This window comes from Melospiza melodia, chromosome 15, assembly GCF_035770615.1.
Source record: "Melospiza melodia melodia isolate bMelMel2 chromosome 15, bMelMel2.pri, whole genome shotgun sequence".
In the NCBI taxonomy this organism is placed as follows: domain Eukaryota; kingdom Metazoa; phylum Chordata; class Aves; order Passeriformes; family Passerellidae; genus Melospiza; species Melospiza melodia.
Genome location: NC_086208.1, coordinates 14178295 through 14194536, shown reverse-complemented (window position 1 = coordinate 14194536; position 16242 = coordinate 14178295). Strand labels below are relative to the sequence as shown.

Genomic DNA, 16242 nt, shown 5'->3' with positions numbered 1-16242 from the left:
GGAATAGCTCAGGTTTCCTTGCCAAAGCTTTTATTTTGTCTTCATCCCTGTTTTCTGTTCACCCCCACAGAACAACTTCAGCAGAAGGATAAACAGATCCTGCTCTTGCTGGAGGAGAAGACGAAGATCTTCCAGGACATGGCAGACTGTTCTGTGCAGGAGGAGACACAAGGCTCCAGGCAGCTCTTCAGAGCCAGCACAGAAGAGGCTCCAAAAGGAGAGGAAATCATGAAATCAGCAATAAATGAAGGTGAGCCAGTCATGTGGCATGTAAATTATAGTAACCAACTATAATTGGTTACTACCAGTGAAGGCATCATTTCTCAAGCACCAGTTTTGCAGGGAACATCTTCTCTTTGTCAGAATAACAAGATAAGGAGAAACTGCTCCTCCTGGTATTGTCTCAGGGACAGATCGTGGGGATCAGGAAAGGAAGGAGGTGTTGCAATGGTGTTGAAAGAGGGCAGGAAAGTCAGCACAAAGAAAACCATGCATTGAACCTGCTTTGGGGTCAGGAACAGCATGGGATTTATCCTTGGCTGAAATTTCAACCATCCAGGCTTTTGCTATTCTTCAGTCTCAGCAAGATGTGAGGGTGGGGTTGGGTTCCAGCAGGAGCTTGTGATGCCTGCAAGGGACAAGCAGTTCTGTTGACAAAGGCAAGGGTAGGTGGAAACTCAGGCTACTTTCCAGTATGATCTTTGGAGAGGCTAAAATTATTAAATGCTGTTGTCAGAGAACATTGAAGTTGCCTGAAGGAAGAGAGGGAGGTGTAAGGTTTTTGCAGAGCTCCAAGAGTTGGAGTTAGTGGTCAGACAGAGTTTTTGCAGGGGCAATGTGTACTGTTCACATCATTGTCACAGAAACCTAGATTCTTTGTACACCAAATAATTTCTGACCTGAGCTCAGGCAGGGATGAAAATAGCTCAGAAACCTGAGGTGGGCTTTAACAAAGACATTGCTGCTTTTTATCAGTTGAAGTGCTGCAACACCTGGTGAGCAGGAGCCTGGGCACTGCCCTTGGACAGCAGGTCAGCAGCACTGCCATGGACCAGGAGGGAGGAGTTGGCCCCATCTCACTCCCTAGAAGGGCAGAAACTTTTGGAGGATTTGACAGTCATCAGATGAACGCCTCCAAGGGTGAGTAGTTCTGTGTGTGCTCATCAGAATTTGTTAATAACACACGTCATCGTATCCTCTTGCTTCAGAAGGACTTCAGCTGGTGGTTTGGGTTTCACAACTCCTCTCCAACAATAGGTGACAGATTAAATCACAGATTAGGAAAGAAAGCTTATGTACAGGTGGATTGATGATGGCTGAGAACCTGTGGCTGTACAAGAGTTAAACATCTGAACTCTTCACTCCTCTCTGTGCTCTCTCCAAGTAATACTTGCTATTTTACTTACGTGCCACATGAAAGCATTTGGCTTCTCAATAAATTAGTTTCTTCATGTTATTATTGTAATATCTACAGGTCTGCTCTTTGTTCTTCACTTTTCTTCCCAGCAGGAGCCTGATGCTGTTGCATTTACAAATGGATGTGGATATTGCTGAATCAAACACCTTCTCCCTGTCTCTGCTCTCTCTGCATTTATGTTCCACCTACATCTGCATGTATTATTCCTCCAATTAAGTCTCTCCCAAAGAAATGCGTGAACTACTTATTTCAGCTGCATACTTGGCTGCTTCCCAATGCCCTCTTTCTTTGCTCTAGTCATCAGAAACTTCCCTGTCCTCAAATTCCTTTCTCTGTGGTCTTACTCACACTCCCAATACAACCAGTTTTGCTGTGCTAGTGTCTGTCTCAGCGCTGGCATCGTTGGACCTCGTCTGACCTCCTGCATTAAAGGAGCAGTGTTAGCTCCAGACAGTCAGACATGAGAACTATGTAGAGGCTTTCCCAGCTCTCCTGGAGAGCCCCAAAGGCCTTGTCATCATGATGACAAATATACTCACACTGGAGGGGTTTGTTGAGGGCTGTGCCTCTCTCTGTTCCAACAATGAATGGGACAACCTCAGGCTGTTGCCCAAAATCTTAAGTTTTCTGTAGAAATACCCTCTGATTCTAATTCAGTAGTTGTAGGGTCTTGGGAGATTTTGGGAAAAGAATGCAGGGCCTATTTGTTCTGCCCAGGAGGTATGAAACCTGGCATTCTCTCCAGTTCTTCTGTTCACAACCTGTGAAACCTCGGGCAAGGCTTATAACCTGACTCCCCTTCGTTCTCCCCTCCAGCAAAGCAGAAGGGAGGAGTTTCCTCCTGCAGAGAGGTGGAAGGTCCCAGGACGTGGCGCAGGAGAGCAGGTCTGTTAGGAGGGCTGGAGGGTCAGCCTCTAACAGCAGAGCCAGCCTCGGGGGTGGGGGGAGGAGAGGGCCTTACACAGCTGTGGTGTCCTTCACGCTGCTGCAGATTCAGGTTTATGTGAAGTCTTTACGAGTGGCAGAAGGAAAGGTGCCACTGCAGGTGTGGGTTTTCCCCATGGGGTGCATCTCAGCTGGCAAAGGGAGTACAATAGTCTTGGCAAGAGCTAGAGGATGGAAGGTCTGTGTGACTCCTTTTGAGGAGAAGGGCAGCACAGGGGGAGGGTCAGAGCCCTCCTGTCCCCACAGGTCAGCTCAGTCTTGCTCAGGAGCACTGATATGAGCCATCCAGGGGGAAGTTAGAAAGAGAAGCCCAGTGTCCCTTTGAAGATCCAGGTATCTGATAGCTAAGGTTAATGATAAATTGTTAGCATAGAATTACACAGGGTGTTGCACAGCAGTATCTGACCCAGATGTAAATTAACTTGCACAAGAGAGGCATTGAAACTATACCTGCAATAATATACCCTGATATGATTCTGTTATCATCCTCCATCTGCTCTTATGCTGCCTCATGTCTTCTCAGCAAGTATTCTGTGGTAGTAGACAGCAGTGCAGGGGCTAGACAGAGCACCAGCTAATAGCTGAATTTATCAGCACGTTCTCTGAAACCAAAGTCAACCCTAATCTAAATTCACATCCACTTTTGCTGGTAGTGCTGACGTGTTCCGTATATTTAGGGCTCAAATTCATTTAGTTAAAATGTCAAGAGCTCTGTGTTCGCTTTTGTGGAACACGTGAGTTTCCTGTATTAAATTCCTCAGACTTTAGCAAGTTCATCTCTGCCTTAAAATGTTGAATAACTGATGTCAGTGCTGGCTTCTTCCTTTAGGTGGAGCGAAAGATGAAGGCGATGATGCTCAGGACCTCCGGAGAACAGAGTCAGACAGCATTTTAAAGAAGGTATGCCTTGATTTGTGTGTCTGCCACCCCTGAGTTCAGATTTCAGGAGTGACAGCTCTAGCCTTAAAAAATGCCTGAAAATTTTGTGACAATTAGATACATCCTAATAAGTTAAAAATAAAATAAAATGTAAAATATGCACCCAAAACCACTGACTTGAAAACCACTGCAAGTCAGTTGTACTCCTTAATGGCACAGGTTAGCTACCATCTGTCTGCATTAAATTTGTTTAATTCTGCATTGTTATTGAAATTCTAAGGTCAGCTACAACCTTGCACCTTTTCTTTCTGGGAATCGATCCATCACATAACTGCAAAATAATACCTAATTAACATTTTATTCTAAATGATTCCAAATGGACTAAAAACATGCATGAATTCTCCCAAAATGGAAGGTGGAGGGGAGTGTTTAATGGATGTGTCATTAGTTCAGCTTCAGAAGACATTTGCTATGATTTTTCATTGTCTTCATATTAAATTTGTGATCTTGTCATAGGGTGGAAATGCTAATTTGATGTTCATGCTGAAAAGGGATAACGAGGTAAGAATTGATTCCATTGCTCAGCTGTTCCCTTCATTTAAGTGGCTAGAGAATTTGTCTCAATAGGTGATAATGTAGAAGAAAGCACATTTAATTTGCTGAAGCACATCTAGACTTTTAAATACATTAAACTGAACCCACTGTGTCATTTATTTGTTTAACCTTGGATGTTTAGACAGAGAATTCACTGATTGTCATCTGCTTGCCAGCAAGATGATACGTGCTGATTATAAGCAGCAAGGGTTAATTACCACCAGGATGCACAGGGCTGTATTTATTGTGCATCTGCAGACAGAGAGAGTTTAATTTTATGTTGCAGGTGCAGTGAATTGGGGCAATTAGGTTTCTATTCTCCCTTTGATACACATTCATAACTCCCAATTAGCATTAATGACAAAATGAGAAGCAGTTCTTAATACTGGCTATCACTCCACTACTGCAAATACTGAAGTGCTCTTTTTTCTTCTTGAAATTAATTGTAGGTTATGAGAGATTCAGAGAAATTTTTAGCTAGGCTAAATTTAGGGATAGAGCATAACTCCAGAGTTGCTTGCTCTGTATTCCGCAACACACCATTCATGAGGTCTTTGCATTTCTGTATTTTCAGAAAGCCTCCAAGAACACACCTTCTGCACTTGTGTTGCCTGCTGTAGTGCAGCTTTTCTGCCTGGTGGCAGTGGGTCTTGTATGGGTCAGCTGAGGGAGAAGGGTACAAATAGTCCACATCTATTTAAAGATTGATTTATTTTTTTCCTGAAATTTTTAAGTGAACTTCTGGGCTTCATCTCAATTATTCAGCTTGTTCTTGAGCAAGCTGATGTTGTGGGAAATGGTTTGCAGAGGCAAACCAAGACTTCCCATGAGCTCAGTGTTCCTTCTCCTGCTGCAGTGACAGCTAGAGAAGGGAGGAAGGAACTTCTGGGAGATGTTCAAGGGATCTGTTGGTGTACTGGGGACTGATGCACTCATTGCAAGGGAAGAGTGAGGAAAAGCAGGGTGCAGAGGGATGGCTGTGCAGCTTGTCAGACCCACTGGTGGGACACAGAGCAAGAGAAGGTGCTGTCCACATACTCGGCACCCAGTGAGATCTAAAAGCAACGCTTCTGTTTTCTTGCAGCAGGTCCTCCAGAGCATCACCAGCCTCCATAAGCTGCTCACTGCTTTGCAGGTAGGCTTAGCCCTTCATCCTGCTCCCACACACTGCTTGCCTGAGCTGCTTGTTGTGCTTTGCCCCTTGTGTCACAGCCCTGCATGGCTGGACACCCCACAGCCAGCTTGCAGGCTCAGGGAATGAGCTGCTGCCCAAGGGAACCAGTGCTGGCCTGAATTTAGGAAGCTGCTGAGGGAGCTGCTTTGCCAGTGTTTTGCAGAGATAATCAAAACTCCACAACTCTTGTGAAAGTTGTACAGCCAATATGTTTATTACAGCACTGGACGCATGTGGGAATCGTTCCCCTAAAATGACATGCATCCTTCTGGGGACTTCAGGTCCCTTTTTATCCCCCTCTCAAATACATATGCATACAATTTCACAATAGGTTCACACATACTCATTTTTATGAATTTCGCGTGACATCTGCCGCTAGTTCTTCTTTATCAGAAAGAATTCCTAGATCAGGTTGACCTGCTCTCACAGCAGCCTCTGTCTCTCTCTATCACCTTCTGTCTCCCTCACCTTATCTCTGTTCTTCACTGAAGCAGTTTCTCTGAGCCTAGGTTCTGCAGTCAGGCTAAATAGCTATGTTTTCTAACCACAGACTCAACTCAAAAATGTACATTTCACCTAAATCAAAATGGATTTCTACCCTGGAAAATTTCTGCTCTGCTTCATTAGCATGCTCTGGTAACCAGGCAGCAGTGCTGGGCTGGGATCAGGAGGGCTTCACTACAGCACCCTGGGGTTTTCAGGGATGGGAGAGGATGCTGCAGCGATCTCTGTCCCCTCTGCCAGGGCGTGGTGCTGCAGCAGGACACCTACATCGAGGACCAGAAGCTGGCTCTGAGCGAGAGGGCTCTGAGCCGAGGCTCCTCCCGGCCCACCTCGCTGCTGGAGCAGGAGAAGCAGCGCAGCCTGGAGAAGCAGCGCCAGGAGCTGGCCAACCTGAAGAAGCAGCAGACGCAGCACCAGGAGGAGAGGAGGAGGAGGGAGAAGGAGTGGGAAGTGCGTGAGAAGGAGCTGGCGGAGCGCGAGGCCGAGCTGGCGCAGCGCGAGGAGCAGCTGCAGAGGCAGAGGCAGGAGCTGGAGCGCGAGCGGGAGGAGCTGCAGGTGAAGAAGGCGGCCTACCAGCTCGACCTGGAGAGGCTGCGCGCCGCCCAGAAGCAGCTGGAGAGGGAGAAGGTGCAGCTGAAGCAGGACGTGGAGAGATTTGCTCAGATGCGGCAGGAGCCTGACCACAACCAGGTAAATGATGCCAACAGCCAGGCTCCTTGGGAAGCTAGGAACAGGGAGCTCCAGCCAGCTCCTGCGTGAACTGCATGCCCCTCACAGCTGCCAGGTCTTTTGAGTAGAATCCTGCTAGAAATGGTGTTCCTATTAGAGGGAGGTTGCTGATGGTGAGGCATGCAGTGGTTGTGGGTAGTATTTTTTGGAGTCCTCCTATTTTTTGGATATCTTGTTCACCATTTAGGCTGTGAATGATGGAGCCTTAGCATAGGAAGAGCATGGCTTTGAGGAATGCATGGGTTGAGATGTGAAGGAAGGGTAGTTTGGGGAGGTTTAGTCCAGCAGTGTTTAAAACTGGCTCTTCCCCTTGCATGCGATGTGCAATGCTGTTGGTTTTGCACCTCTGGAGCTGCTGAGGCATTGCCACTCCTGGTGCTTCATGGTGTACTGGGGGTGCCTGGCCAGTGAGCTCTGCCCACTTCCCTGTCTGTGTATTGGGGGATGGCAGACAGGAGGTGGCAGGCAGTCCCAGGGCGTTGACACTGCCTGATGTTGGCCTTCACCCAGGCGCTGAGCTCTGGGGAGCAGTCAGTCCTTCACAGAAGCACTCTGAGTGTTGTGGGTCACCTGCAGCCTCCAGCTGTCACAAAAACCACTTGTGAAGCTGATAACTGCAGGGCAAGTTCACATGCTGACCTCCATCCCCTAAAGTGTTCTCAATATCCAGCAAAGAGATGGCATTGCCCCTGTCCTGAAAGACCAAGCACCTGCAATCCAGTTGTGGCTCAGTGAGCAAAGGTCCCCAGCTCTGCTGGAAGAGGCTTCTGGTGACTGTTCACAAGCACAAAGAAAAACACACACACAGATCCTGGTCTGGGCAATTTCAGCAAGCTAAGGTTTATTCCTTTACAACTGTGCAGAGGAGAGCCAGCACCACTGGCAAAACATGGACTGAATTTAATCCTTAAGCCTGTTGATCATTTGTTTGTTTGTAAGTCACTAATTCTGACTATAATTTGCTTAGACCTGTAGCAGAGTTAGTTTATAAATGTTGGATTGCAGAATGGGAATGATTTTCGATGCCTGAATGGCCTAATTGTGGAGCTGAGCAGTGAGCTCTGAAAAGCTCATCACCAAAGCAGGTCCTGCTCCCACCCACCTGGCTCCTGATCAAGCCAGAAGTTTTCCAAGCAGCCATTGAAGCTGTTCCAGCTCCAAGCACTTGCAGACAAGGGGCATGGGTGCTGTGGGAGAAGCTGAGAGGTAAAATGCCTGCAAGGCCTGAGAGATTTAGGAGAAGGAAGCACCTTCTCAAAGCAGGTATCTGACTGACATTGCAGAGCTATTAATAGAGTGTTCAGTCAAGCTTTGTTGGGCTTGTTTTGATCTTCCCTTTGAATGTGCAAGCTCAATTACATCCTGAGACAGCCGTTAGGGGAAAAAAATCAGGGAAAATGCTTTTGCTTTCATCTTTTGCTTGGGAAGGCTTCCTTTGACACATGGGGCTGCTGTGCCGTGTGCTGGCGTTCCCTTCCCAGAGAGGCACGCTGCTCCTTGGCCTCCTGCCACCATCTGTGTGTGCAAACCATGCAGGGTGAGTCTTGCTATGGAGATCTTAGAGAATATTTGCCCTTGGCTTGTTGATACATAGCAGAGTGCATGTAGGAGCAAAAGATAGTGGAGTGTTACTCTTTTCATGCCTCATATTTTCATCTTGAACAGAGAGAGCTTTTCTCTCTTTACTTTGCCTGGATGGGGATGTTATTTTACGTGGTGAATGGGCTGGATGTTCACCTCTGTGAGTGGTCTTGAACACCCCTTTTCTATCCTCTTTCATGAAACACTTTTCCTTCCTAGGTTTCAAATCTACATGAGAAACTTGCCAGAGTCTCCTCCCAGTCCAGCATTGATGAGTCCTCCATGCAGAAGAACCCTTCCCTTCCTAAACAAGGGCACTTTGATGCAGAACTGTCTGTCTCCCCCAAAAGGAACAGTCTTTCAAGGACACACAAAGAGAAAAGCACTTTCCATTTGCTTAGCACAACAAACCAGACTAACAAGGCAGCTGAGGAGCAGACCCAGATGCCTACTCGCCTCTTCAGTTTAGCCAAACCAAAGGAGAAGAAGGAAAAGAAGAAGAAGGGCAGGGGACATCGCTCCCAGCAGTCTGGTGAGTGTCAGGGGAGCTCACAGGTGTTTGTTCAGGGTTGGTAAGCTGGCTGTTTTCCTGCAGCCAGTGAACTTTTGTGGAAGCCACAAAATATTGTTTGAAATGAGGATGGTGACACAGGGATGGGGAAGAGCAGCTCTGCTGAGTGGATTTCTCAGCCTGAAGTGATCTTCCGTGGGTGTTTCTGCCTGTTCTGCAGCCCCTGGGGTTGTCAGAGGGACACACATTCTTCTCATTGTTTCTTCCCTTCCCATCCCATCCTGAGCAGCCTCCATGGGCTGGATTATCTGCTTCAAGGAGAAAATACTCTGCTTCAGTGTCAGTGCTTTCAGAAGGAGCTGCTGCTGGGAGCTCCTGGCTGTTGCAGCTCCTGAGGCATTGATGTCTGCTTTAGCTCTGTGGCAGTTTGGAAATGATACCCACAAGCCTTGTGCTGGCCTCTCCCCTCAAGCTGGTCTGTTTTGTCTCTTGATCTGAAACAAAAACATACAGGGTTTTTTTTTTGTTTTTTTTTTTTGGTCTGATAGTTTTGCATCCCCTTAGGACTCAGAGCTGCACCTCAAACCTCTGACCCACATGAAATTTGATCACTTGCCCTCGGATGACCGCTTTCATTCATGCTAGCTCACTGATGTTTTCCAGCTTGTGCACAGGAAATCTCACCCATTACAAGGTGTAATTTCATGGTAGCTCATCAGGGACCTGAACATCTTTTAAGGGGCCTGGTGGATTTGGCAGAGACTAGGGTTTCTGTGCACACAGAGCCCCACTCTGCCTGCTGTGTCCCTGTGTTCCCATAGTGATTCCCACATGCTGTTTTTACAGATTCTCACTCGTCAGAAGCACCTGCAGAGGGTGAGGAGATCTTCTGCTGAGCATGGACTGTTCCAGTGGTGGCGCTGGCACCGTGGACATCTCCCTGCCTGTGACACAGCCCGTGGCTGGTGCCTGCGCTGGACGAGCATCTGGAGGTTTTAAACAAAAAAAAAGTTCTGAAGTCTGCTAAGTGGTGGATAAGGGCCTCTCTCCTGTGGTTCTAGGTGAATTCTCCCTGCAGAGGCTGTGCATCTCCCTGTGCCAACCTGGGGTCAAACGGATTGGGATAGATGTTGTCTGTCTCTACTTACTGCTAAAGAATGAGAGAATATAGCCTTAAGGGGTCTGTGCCTTCAAATTCCCCTTTTCTGGGGAAAAGAACCAAAACCAATCATTTAGCAAAAGATTAGGACTCTACAAATGGTGCATACACACTGGCATATATAGATATCCTGTATATGTACATCTATGTATCCACTGGGATATGCTTGCAGTCCCTACAGCCAAGGTCCACCCATGGGGATGGATGATACCTGAGGACTTTCAGGGAGTGTGTAGATATTAAATATCTTGCCCTTACTGCTCTTGCTGGAACACAGTGACCTGCACACCCCTTTTGTGCTGATGGGACAGGGGATGTTTGGTTTCAGAAGGGTGCATTACACCAGGAAGCAGTAACAGCATTCAGAAGCAACAACTCAGAGGATAAAAATTAAAATTTTAAATAATTCTGAATGATTTCTGTGGGACAGAGGAATCAAATGTCAAACTGTTTCTAGAGTCAAGCAGAACATTATTGGGTAGATTTAAAATGGCACAGAAAAGAGAATTTTGGTAGGCTGGTAAGGCAATCCCAGGGAGCCAGAACAGGCTGTTCAAATGGAAACAACAGTAAGCAACATTTTTTTTACACAATCTCTTTGAGCTCCAGCTCACTCCCTCCCATCCCCGAAGTAAAAATTATGTTTTTGCCAGAATAGAGCTCTCCAGTTGCATTTGACATCCCCATACAAGGCTAATGACTGAGCAGGGGGGGTGGCTAAAAATCTGCTTTTATGGATCTTTGTTCAGTTCTTTGTGTTTTTCTTAGCCTGCTTTTTGTGCTGCTGTTGGGCTTCTGTTTGTCTGGATTTTGCCACTCGCCCTGCTGGTTTCTGAGGCAGAGTGAGAGCAGCAGTGTCTGGGCAGGTCAGTGAGACAGGGCAGGCTCCAGGGAGGTGGCTCCTGTCCCTGTGGCTGTGCAATACCGGGCATTGGGAACCATTTCTGGGGAGAAGAAGGTTCTGATGGACAAACCCCCTGTGGGACAGGTCTGGAGGCCGGCGTGGTGTGTCCCCATGGCCTCTGGGGTGGAGTGTCTGTGCAGAACAGGAAGGTCCAAGGGCAGCTCTTGCTGTGCCAGCTGTGGGGTGTGTGCAGAGTTGTGGAATATAGGCATGTGTTCGGTGGGGGAGGAGAAATGCAACAAGATATTCTTTTCTCAAAAATCACCTTTCTTCCAAACCCTGTCAGGAGAATTACCCAAGTGGATTTGTAAATGGTTACCAGCTTCAAAATAGGTCAAGGTTTTGCTCAAGAGTTTGAAGCTGTCATGTACATTTCCTTTCCTACTAGTTTGTTTTTTTTTTCTTTGAAATGACAAATAATTTCTCTTCTTGTACTATTGTTTGATTTCAGTTTGCTCTCAGGCTTGTCATGAGCTGGTGACCCACAGCAATTTTCAGAGTTAGTGCTGATGAGTATCAGCAGATGGTGAGGTGGATGCTTGGGCTGGGCTGTCTTGGTGCAAGAACCCTGCTTGCTTTGGAAGCTCTCTACACTATTAAAACTCAAAAGAAAAAGAGAAAAAAAAATAGAAAGGAAAAAGGGTTGAGATTTATTTTTATTTTGGGGTTTTTTTTTAACTATTATTTGGTGCTTCTTCTTAATTGCAAGCAGGGCTTGCAAAAATATTTATCTTTCATTTTATCTGAAAGAGTTTTTTTTAAAAAGTTTACTTGGTTTTATTTTTTTATTTCTTTTTGCTTTTGTTTGGGGAATAGTTTGAGAGTTTTTTTTTTCTCTTTCCCCCCCCCTTTATTTTTTTTTTTGTTTGTTTATCTGTTCTGTTTTCTTACCAAAGCATTGGTAAACCAAACATTCTCATCTCCCTGTTTCCTACAAACCATGGGGCTGTGCAGTGCTGCATTGCAGCTCATTCCATGCCCAAAGTCACACAATTTTCAGCTGAGAGCTTTCTTAAAGGCAGAGCATCTTCAGGCCATAAAAAGTCTGGAAAAAGACAACAATGATTTCAAACAAGGCTTCTCCTGTCAGTCAGTTTCCATGTTGAAACGTTTTGGTTAGGTTTTCTCATTCCCTTTGGAGGCAAAGGAAAAAGCAAAGCATAGAGAGCCTTGCAGTGTAGTTGCTCTCCTGGACCCAAGGGGTGCTGAAGGAGGCACAGGCTGGTGGTGTGGTGTTACCTTTTTCATAAGAAAACCACCAGCTTCAGAAAGTAACTTCTGCCCTGCTGTTCATACATCTGCAAACACGAATGGGCTGAGATGAAATATCTGGAAACCAGAGCTCATGTGCTGCTGTGTGAGCAGAAATCAGGGCACTGGTACCTCTGAGTTCCCTCAGTGTGGAACAGCCTTTGCCACTATGAACTTCTCAGTTTACCCCACTGTCTTTTCCCCAGTCCCAGCACATGCTGTATTCACAGCACAGCCGTGTCCCATGGCTCTGAGAAGGGCACCAAAAGGCACAGGAGTGACCCAGGGCAGCAGGGTTGACTCTGCCTGGCTTCACCATCTCTCCTGACCTGTGCAAATCAAAAAGAGCATTCAGTGCCTGAAGTGCCAATACTGCTGGCTAAGTGATCTCCCAAGGTCCCTGTGGTTCCTTGACAGAAACCACAGGTGTGAGTCAGAAACACACTGACCAGAAATCCTGTGTACAAAGCTGTTTGTGTCTTAAATTCTGGTGGACAGACCTTTGTCCCTGGAGGATGGCTGTTACTCTATGATTCACTTTTTTGGAATGAAGCCTCTCCTCCCACACTGCTTCCTCCTTCTTTCACCTTTAGGAAGGTAAGGGCTTGTTTTTATCTCTTTAGCCTTTTATTTTTCCCATCTCAGGTTTTCTTTGGAAAGCCTTGGCATAAATTCCCAGAGTCAGATTGCTGCTCTGATCCCTGAAGGTTGTCTAGCATTGTCTGCTAGAGTATTGTCCCAGCTTGACAGCACCAAAACCTTTCCTCTTCCTGGCCTTAAAATTGCATTTGCTCCAGTTCCATGCCTGGCATCCATCCTGCAGTTGTTGAAAGCATGTTATTTCTACAGCCCAACCTGCTGCCAGTCCCTAGATCCCATTTGGAGCACCCAAACCATCCTGTTTTGCATGAGGTTCCTGGGACTCAGAGTAGGTTCAAAAACATATGTTTGAAGCCTGTGTTGTTGGAGGAGAAGAGGATCCTGTGAGGGCTCTTGGAGCTGTTTGTGCTGATGTTTTTTGGAGGGCAGAAATCAGATTTGGTTTTCTTGGGCTTTTCTTGGCCTGGTCTTTGCCACTGCCCAACAGGAGGGGTTTCAGTGTCCAGGGAAAGTGAGAGTGTGTGCTCAGGCAGGTACAGGAGTGGCCAGCATTAGCTGGGGGTGCCAGAACACCCAGCAGCAGAGAGTAGCTGTAGCAAAGGGTGGGAGACTCCATGGGGCTGGGTGGGCTTGGCCTTAGATTCCTTTAAATGAAGTGATCATCTCAATAAATAACTTGATGTCAGTTTGATGCCATAAAGCACTTTAATGGAACTGGTCTTGCCCCCTTTAATTATGGTTATTTGAAGACAATCAGTTTTGCCATTGCTTCCCCCTCTGTATCCCCAGCAAAATCAGAGCTTCAAGTAGGTGTGTTCCTGGTTTGGTTTGGCTTTTCCCCCAGAGGGGAGGAAGGGCCAAGCTTTTTGTATTATTTTTAGACCAAAGGGGGTGTGAATCTGTCTGATCTAGAGTCCCACTGCAGATAGGTTAAGTGGCAGGACAAGAGGACTGGCTTCTGTTGGCTCAGGTACATCCCCCAGGAGAGCTTCACCATCACCTTCCCCAGGGCAGGTAGGGAAGCAGCCCCCCAGTGGTTTTCCCTCCATCTCCTTTTCCTTGGAGAAGCTCAGAGTGAAGGAGATGTGAGGGGATGCATCCAAATAAGTGAGGCCCTTTCCATGCACCAAGGTGTTTACTGGCCACTGTTCACCTCCCTGGGACAGGAGCTGTCATCCCCACTGAGGGTGGACTCTTCCTTCCCTCTGGAGGTGTGGCAGCACAGTGATGCCATCAGCTTGTGTGGGTTTGCATCCAGAGAGTCCAAATCACCTTTGCACCTTCCCTTGAGTCACTAGGAGACATCACAGCTGTTGCTGAAACACCCATTCCAGTCCTTCCACATGCCACCTAGTCAGAACAGGTTCTTCAGGTGCCAAATCCCAAGGAAGCTGTCTAGGATATCTATGGCATGGAGCAAGGGAGGACTGGGCAAGGGACACAGGAGAGTATCTGCTAAAATCCCACAAAACATTCCTTGTTAACCAGAACTCTGGAAATTATTGTGCCTGCTGGCCAGGTTTGGGAATTTATCATGATTTAGGGCACCCCTTTAAATAAAAAACCTCCCCTGCTGCTCATAACTCTTGCCTCATTTGTCAGAAGGGGCAGCAATCCACAATTCTTCATTGGTGATACAGCTAATTTTTAAATATAGGCGAGCTGAACTGGCCAAATCTCCTACACCTTGTGCTCTTCCGTCATGAGAAGTGTAACACCACCTCCCTTCACACCTGCATTTCCAGGGCTCTGAGCCCTTTCCTTCCACATGCATTTCACTGACACTGATGCTTTGCCCAAATATAGTTCAGCTTCCATTGCTAGGGGGGAGGGGGGAACAGGATAACACTCACTGCTTTGCATACAGCTATGAGCTTTGTATGTATTTAAGCTGTCTATAGGTATCCATCCTTTCCATGCTGTAAAGTAATGCTACTGTTTTCTTTATCAATATTAAACACTGCCTCAAGAAAAAAATGAAATAAAAATCTCTGTCCAGTTCAGTTCGCCTATGGTTAAAGTTTAGCCTGGTGTTTATTTTGTACTAATATGGAATGCACTTGAGTAATTCCCAGAACATTGAGGTGTATTGTAATAACCTGATATACCTCTGTTTTTGGTTTGTTTCTTATTAAAAAAAAAAAGGAAAAAAAAAAAAGCTTTGCGTTTTCATGTTGAACCCGTAAAGAAAAAAAGTTGGGAAAAATAGATTTTTAAACAAGAGGGTGAAACCTAATTGCTGTATGTTAATTTGTAATTATGTAAAAAGTGAGCAGATTGTTTACTGTAAAATTCTTCAGTTTTTCTGTAACTTGCCAGAACCAACAACGTTTTGTAACAAGCTTTTATTTATCTTCCTTTTTAGTTATCAGTATCAACCTCTTGTAAAGTCATTCTTCCTCTAAATAAATTTGATTTTAAGTCTTGAGTTTTCTGCCTGATTTATTCCCACACCTCTGGTATTTTTGCTGATGACTTTTTTGCACCAAGGCTGAATGAAGAGCCTTAACCTCCACCTGTAATCAAATGTTTGTGTTGCCTTTATCCTCCCCATTCCAGTTTGAACCCACTGGACTCTTCATTTTCCTTGCCTTACAAGATTTGGATTTTACTGAAGGCCTGATGGCTCTGTGATATTCCTTGGGTTTTCCTCCTCCCCCCACACAGGGCTTTTCATCCTTGTACAAGAAGGGGAAGTGGCACAGAGTTCCTGTAAGCCCCTAACACACAGCTCAGTGTCTTTAATAAATCCTAGACAGAGACAGTTTTGGTTCTTTTGGTTTAGAGAATCAGTGATGCTGCATCTCATCACAGGACAGGGCCCAGGATGCTGTGTGGTTTAGTGTTCCCTTGGCTCCTGTAAGAAGAGACCCGTCAGAAATGCATCCAGCTCTCCCCTGGGGAGGTGTTGTAAGGAAGAAAAGTCTTCCCTGTGAGGGTGGTGAGGCACTGGAACAGGTGCCCAGAGAAACTGTGAATGCCCCATCCCTGGAAGTGTTCAAGGCCAGGTCAGACATGGCTTGGAGCAAGCTGGTCTAGTGGAAAATTCCTTGCCTGTGGCAGGGGTGGTGGAAAAATGATCTTTTAAGTTCCCTTCCAACCCAAAGTATTCTGTGATTCCATGATAAGGTACATGGTGTTCCCAGTGCCTGCAGGCATGGGTCCAGGCAGGAGAGGGTGCCAGAAGTACAGAGCCATGACAATGAGGAGTCATGGAGGATCTCAATGGCTGGGGTTTCCTCACAAGCATTTTCTGCTGGATCATAGAAGTGATCACTGCTGGCCCTGTCCTGCCAGTCCTGCACAGGAGGAACTCCAGCATCCTCTCCCCAGGCAGGAAAAGCAGCAGACCTGCACCCTTCACCCCCATGTATTGATTTTGAGGCAGAGGAATTGCTTCATTTCCATTTGTTACTCCACTTGTCTTCAGGGGTATGGTTGGGAAGGGGAAAATATCACTTGTGGAGAATCAAAATAACCTGAGTTGGAAGGGACCCACAAAAAGCACCAAGTTTGACTGGGAAGGAGAAAGGACTGCTTGAGGAGACTCAGAAATGTATTCATAGAATCAGAATAACCGGAGTTGGAAGGGACCCACAAAAAGCTGCTGAGCAGGCACAAGACAGCCCCAAGTATCAAGTATTGATCAAAGCTCTGGGCTGCCAGCTGCTTGGGGTGTTGTGCTGTTCCTCAGCAGGTGTCAGGGCACGCCAGCCCCGTTAGGCAGCAGTGCACTCCCTGCCTGGTATTTCCCCCTCCTCTTAGCTGTGTTGCACATGCTGTTCTGAAAGCCTGAGTCAGGTCAGTGTACCTGAACCTACACCCTGTCACGCAGCACTTGCTCCAAGACAGGCAACCCCTGGGTGTGAGACAGGAGATGAAAGAGTTCGTTTATCTCCAGTCCTGCTTTTATTTGCATTCCCAGGCATCCCGGCTCACCTATTTACTGAAGTTGAATAAAAGCCTTCGCCCAAACTGTCGGCTCCTGGGTATG

At 46.6% G+C, this 16242-nt stretch overlaps 1 protein-coding gene across 16 annotated transcripts in view; it reads left to right on the top strand.

Moving 5' to 3' along the window:
* The window catches only part of AKAP13 (A-kinase anchoring protein 13), a 209088-nt gene extending 194412 nt beyond the window's left edge, over positions 1–14676 (top strand). For 11 of the 16 annotated variants that reach the window (XM_063169873.1, XM_063169883.1, XM_063169875.1 and 8 more), the window contains 9 exons: positions 71–250; positions 976–1140; positions 2234–2302; positions 3192–3262; positions 3758–3802; positions 4920–4970; positions 5754–6203; positions 8043–8355; positions 9181–14676. In XM_063169873.1, the coding sequence (XP_063025943.1) occupies positions 71–250; positions 976–1140; positions 2234–2302; positions 3192–3262; positions 3758–3802; positions 4920–4970; positions 5754–6203; positions 8043–8355; positions 9181–9230 (1394 nt within the window). In that variant the 3' untranslated portion in view covers positions 9231–14676. The remainder of the gene's footprint in view (positions 1–70; positions 251–975; positions 1141–2233; positions 2303–3191; positions 3263–3757; positions 3803–4919; positions 4971–5753; positions 6204–8042; positions 8356–9180) is intronic. The other 5 variants (XM_063169884.1, XM_063169878.1, XM_063169889.1 and 2 more) reach the window with 3 other exon arrangements.
* The last annotated feature ends 1566 nt before the right edge of the window (positions 14677–16242 follow it).